General features: G+C 48.0%; 1 protein-coding gene across 1 annotated transcript in view; it reads left to right on the top strand.

The window, feature by feature from the left end:
* Positions 1 to 2,126: 2,126 nt before the first annotated feature.
* The window catches only part of SLC49A4 (solute carrier family 49 member 4), a 70,659-nt gene continuing 66,785 nt past the window's right edge, over positions 2,127 to 6,000 (top strand). The window contains exon 1 of the mRNA XM_009087837.4: positions 2,127 to 2,583. Coding sequence (XP_009086085.2) covers positions 2,238 to 2,583 — 346 coding nt within the window. The 5' untranslated portion in view covers positions 2,127 to 2,237. The remainder of the gene's footprint in view (positions 2,584 to 6,000) is intronic.

Below are 6,000 nucleotides of genomic sequence, written 5' to 3'. Positions count from 1 at the left end.
GAAGCTATGAAAAGATGGAGCGATTTCAAATCAAGCAATTAAAATAAATTATTTAAATCATCATTAAGTCAATAATAAATATACTTAAATATTTTTGAGCCTAATTTGACAGCCCCTTTAGTTTGTTGCTGTTTCTCAGAAATTTCTTTCCTGTTGACCTATAAAAGAGTCAAAATATCTTGAAGCCCATCATAAGATGAAGTGTCTTGGATAAGTTATCAAAGAGTTATCCTGCTTATACTCAAGTTTTCATTTGACAATATGCAGACAATATGAGGCATGAGACAAGTTTTGCAGTTAAAAAGGACACCACAAAACCCCACTTGTCTTATTTCTTGATAGGTTTCCTGCCACTAGAACCATGAAACCTCCACAATTACTACAGTTAATTGAAAAATGTTCAAAGAGAGAAGTACTTTTTCACATTGTTTACTTCTTCAAATAGCAGCACTTTGTCTTTGGATGAATGCCAGCAAATCACTTAAATTATAGTTGTAACATACCCTTTTTAAATTGAAAGAACATTTTGGCATGGGCTAAAGTATGCTGAGGTGGTAATGTATGAAAAAGACTTAGGAAAATGGGGAATTAATCTTATTTGGAGCTCCAAAGCACTACTAGAATATATATCAGTCATGAACAAGTCTGAATCACACCCTATGTTTTTACTGTATTTTGTTACTACAGCTGTACACAGCAGCCTCAAATTTGATTTTGCTGTATGTCCCCCATTACTTAATTATGTGTGAATTTTATTTTTCATGGGCCATTTCCTGAAGTTTTGTAGACAAAATATAATTTTCTTTTGATCATAGTTCTCCTGATTTCAGTCAGCATATACTTCGTTGTTGCACTTTCGGTCTAGGAAACTGAGCTGCATGGACTAAAAAAAATGTGATTCTGTTATGTTCTGAGAAGAATTTCATGGGAATGAAATGAAACCTCTGAGGTTTTGGCTGCAAAATTGTGGGATGATGGCCATGTGTAAAATTCAGCTGTGCACTGCCCAGCACATCAACAGTTATGACACTGACACTGGACATAAAACCAGTCTGTGGGGATCCCACCGTTCAGCTCTCCTCATTTAATTACATGGGCATTAATCAAGCCAACTTGCAGACTTGGTGACAGAATGTCTAATCAAGCCACACTGAAATACCCAATATTTTAGGGAACATGAAGCACTGTGCAGCATATGAGCCATTAATTTTATGACAAGTACAGATGGTTGATATACAGATAAATTCTCACATAACCTAATCTAATGAATATATACTTCAATCTATTTAAATGATAATACTAATGAGCATAGTGTTCCCCACATGATGGTATATTGACCCGAATTATTTTTAAATGGACTTCTGTGGATGTTGTATCCGAACCCTGCTATTTTTATCCCTTTCACTTCGGACCATGGTTGATTTGTATCCACCAAAGCAACACGACTTCCTTCTCCCTTTAAGAGGATCGATACCCGAGGGATGCCCTGCTGCAGCACCTCCCTGCGCGAAGGTACCACACTGCGGTGAGGGGCCCGCGGCCGACAGGGACGTGTCGGAGGAGGAGCTGATGGAGGGGCTCGGCGGGTCCGGTCACGGGCCCGGTTATGGCTCCGCTTCAGCCGCCGCTTCACCCTTCCCATATCCGCCCTCGGCCCGGGCCTGGAGCCCCGCGGCGCTGGGGCCCGGGCGGGCCGGGGCGAGGGGCACCTACCCGACGCGGCTGGACGGCAGCTCGGCACCCCGGCCATGCTCCGGCGGCTCTGCCTGCGGGGCGGCTCGGGCGGGCCTCGCTCAGCACCGCCTTCGGCGGCGGAAGGGGCAGCGCGGCCCGGGAGTCGCGGCGGGGCGGAGCCGGTGGCGGCGTGACGGCCGGAGCTCCCCGGCCCTGCCGGTGACAGCCGGGCGGCCGCGCCCGCGGGCCACCGCGTTCCTACCCCAGGCTCCTCTCCCCGGCTCCCCACGGGGTGGCGGCCCGGTGCCTTCCCCGTCCCGCACGCCCTCGCTGCCCGCCGGCGCGGCTCCCTCCCCGCGGGCGGCGGGCCCGGCTCTCCGCGGCGCCGGTTCCCTCCTCCCCTCGCCGGCGGAGGAAGGAGGCGGCAGCCGGCCCTCCCCGACCGCGCATGCGGCAGTGCCGGGCCGGGGCAGCGCTGCCGTGCTCGGGGGCTGTAGTGTGGGTGTCCCTTCCCCCGGCCCCGTCCCCTCCTCCCCTGCGGGCCCCCGGCAGCGCCCCCGCAGATGGGCTTGGGCTGGAGCAGCGCGGAGGAGCGGCGGCCCCTCCTGCCGCAGCCGCCGCAGCAGCCGCGGCCGCAGCCGCGGGGGCCGGCGGGGGTCCCGGCGGGGGTCCCGGCGGGGCGGCTGCCGCCGCTGTCGGGCCGGGTGTACGGGCGGCGGTGGCTGGTGCTGCTGCTGTTCTCGCTGCTGGGCTTCGCGCAGGGCCTGGTGTGGAACACCTGGGGCCCTATCCAGAACTCGGCCCGCCTGGCCTTCGGCTTCAGCGGCTGGGACATCGCCCTGCTCGTCTTCTGGGGGCCCATCGGCTTCGCGCCCTGCTTCTTCTTCATGTGGCTCATGGACAAGAAGGGTGAGCGGGGCCGGGGGCGGCTGGGCCGGGGCTTCGGGACTCCCCGACCTGCTCCTGTGGCTTTCCCCGGGCCAGGCGGGGTCGCCGTGCCCGGGTCCCCCGGCGCCGCGGTCCTGTGGCCGGTGAAGGGGACGCTGCCAGACAGGGGACACTCGGGCCCAGTGGCCTCGGCCCTAAAAAGGGTTGACTAATACTTAAAAAGCATTCTGACTGCTGTTTTCAGTACTCTGCCCAAACGAAGACACATCAAAGTCTATTCACAAGGAAGATACTTAAGCTAAGCGGAATTAGGGCATCTGACGTCGAATTGGAGGTGTGGGTCTTGGAGGAGTGTGCTCCAGGCCGGCATTGCCATCCGGCTGTGACCTGGAGATGGTCGTGATTTCTGGTTACCAGCTGTCAAACAAACACGCGCTGATGGTTCGATCAAGTAATGCCATTGCTCAGGGTGGTCATTGCATTTTGAAAGAAGTTCTTCATTTTTAAAAGCAGGCTGGACATGAAGTCGGTGGTTTTCTTTTCATTGTACTAGGGAGATACAAAGACAGGAAGCACAAGAGAAGTTGCGCTTTGGTGTTTCGAAGAGGAGTACAAGGGAGGGTTTCCTAATTTGTGTTCAGGCCATTGCATCTCGGTAGCAAACTTACAAAAATGGTGTTTGTCTCTGGAGAACTTCTCCAGGGTCTGTGTGGTTCCTCTGTGGTCACCCAGGGGACCATTCAGTGAGGTCAAGCATCTCTGTTTGCAGATTTCAGGCTTTGGGTCTAAATCCACTGAAGGGATTTTTTTTAATTCCTGTTTAAACAGACCTCTAAACAGAAGATAGGCACCAGTGGACCCTTGTGGCTCCTGATCCTAAGTGCTACTTATTCCATTTATTTAGGAATTAATAGCTCATTTGTGGGAAAAGAAGGGGAAGAGGAAGGGAAAGTGAAAGCAGGCAGGGAGAAAAGTTGTATTTGAGAAGGCCTGTTTGAAAACTGGAATTACTTTTCCTAAAACTGAAGAGGCATTGGGGGAATAAAATTTACTGGGTTGGAAGTACATTCTGGAAATGAGTCCATGGTGGCTGTACATCCAGGCTTCTCTCAAGCAGTTTAGACTTAAGTTGGCAATATATGTCTCGACTGATACATAATAGTGTTGTTAATGATCTAAAAATTAAAGCAAGTTATTTTGGTTTGTACAGTGAAGACTGACTGCTTATGGCATGAAGGAAATAAAGGTAAATGTGAACCTGTGCTTAGAGAGCTGAGTCTGTGTTTTTATTTCTACATTTTCTGTGAAGTGATCCTGAGCAATGCAAAATAATACTGGAAAAGTTTTGAAGCAATTAATGGGAAAAGAAACTTAAGTATTTTGTTCTTTTATATTATGATTAGTAGTCTTGTTGTGGGATTTCTTGGTTTCATGTATAGGTTGTTTTGATAGGAATATGTGTAGAAGTGTTTTTCTCATTTCCTTAACTGATTGCTTTGGAGGGTTCTTTTGTGTGTTTGTTTGGGGTTTTTTTATTAATTCTCATGTTCATTGGAGGTGCATATGAGCAAACCCTTTATTCTTGGTTTGTTGCTGTCCTTATTGAGAGATTGTTGGTAGGTAACCTGAACAGAGCATCTCAGCTCATTTGGCCATGTGCATAAGGAGTACTGGAGCAAGTTCTTTCCAGATTTTGTGAGGGCCCTGAATGTTTTCTGATATTTGTTTCATGCTGTTTTCTGGGTCTGGGTGATTCCCACAGAGAATGTGGTGCTGTTCACTTTGGAAGTGATAGTGGAGTCCTGTCACATGGTTCATCATGGAGTAGACATGAGAGCTACTGAGTCTCTAGTCAGCCATGGGGCACACTTAGTGGAGGCATGTTGTGGTGAGGACTTACCTGCTCTTTGGAGTACATGTGTGGCAGCATGATCTTCACTCTACCGCTTTGAAGCTGTAAAGTTGGTTGAATCTGATCTTGCAAGTGTAGTATTTCACTTGCTGTTACACCGGATTTACTCTGGAGAAGCTACACCATTTACTCTTTGACTTGAATCATTTGTCATTGGAGTTGGCTAGTAAAGGAGCTGTCAGGAAAAAATGTATTTGTGAAGTGTCAACATGTAAAACCTGGCAAGTATCAGAAGTATGACACTGTGGATGAGGCATGTCAGAATCTGAGAGGAGATTGTGCTGTTAGATAGTCCTATACTTCACAGTCAGAGGTAAATCTAACTGATAAGTAGCTGCCTGCTGTCACTTAATCTGATTTTGTGTTATGATGCTTCAGAAGAAGTTCAGAAGTATTGGTCTTTTTGGTTTTTAGTTGTACATTTTTAGTTCTACATTTGCAGCACATAGTTCACAGCCTAAATCTGGTATCCATACCAGATTTCTGTTGTGCATTTTGTGCACCTGCTCCTTGTTTCAGTACTGGTTTGGTCCCTGGTAAAGGTTTGGTCACTTTTTTCTTCTTTTTTTTCCCTTCTTAACTAATTGGAAGTTGAAAGAATACATATTCATGAATAGGCATGCTAATAGTTAAAAGAAGCATTTCTTGGACTCCATGATCCACTTCCATTATAGCTTCTCAGAGAAGCGTGGTGCCCTCTGAGAAGAGATGACAGCAGTGTTTACTTATAGTGAGAGGTGTGCTAAATAAGCTCTTTTCTTCAGGTCGGTACAGAAGGGTTCTAGGAGGGCGGAATTACAATTTTTTTGGTTTTCTAACCTCAGAAAATTTATTGGCCTTTGTGACCTTTTTCCCTGTGGCCTGCTGAGGGTATCTCCTGGATTCACTCTGGAGGCCTGGTTGCTGCCAGCCCAAGCCAGGCAATTGGGGAATGGCAGGAATACGTGGACTGGGAAAGGTGTATAGATGGTGTCACTTCTGGCTCCCTTGTGGCAACTGTACGCCTCCCCAGAGGATGACCCAGAAAGGGTCTTGGTGCCAGAAGCAGCATAACAAAAAGTCTTGGTTGACTTAAGACCATGTTCCTATGGATCCATAGGGAGAGCATGTTTTTATGAAATTGAGGATGATTTTTCATCAGGAAGGTAGTGATGGTCTTTACAAGGTATATCTTCACAAAGTATATCTTGCTTGAAGATCTGAGCAGACTCAAAGAAGACATTTTTTGAAACGTGTTCAACACTGTTTTAAAGGGTCTTTGAGGCACTGGAGGAAGCCTGAATTTAGACCATGTCTCTGTAAACTGTGTAAACTAAAAGCTCCTTTGTGGTTTTGCTGAGCTCTTGTTGTCCAAAATACATGTGTTTTCAGATGCATAGTCAGGTTCACATATCACAGCTGAAAGTTCCTTGGGGAATGAGCTCTGTTCCTGTTCCTGCCTCCCAACTTCCTCTGGCTGAATTGTTCCAGCCCTTGGGCATCCTCAGGGGTTTCCATGTTCCATGGCTAGGTGCTGTATAAGGACA

The sequence above is a fragment of the Serinus canaria genome, chromosome 7 (assembly GCF_022539315.1).
Source record: "Serinus canaria isolate serCan28SL12 chromosome 7, serCan2020, whole genome shotgun sequence".
Lineage (NCBI taxonomy): Eukaryota > Metazoa > Chordata > Aves > Passeriformes > Fringillidae > Serinus > Serinus canaria.
The sequence above is the reverse complement of the archived record's forward strand: the minus strand, read 5'-3'. Positions and strand labels throughout refer to the sequence as shown.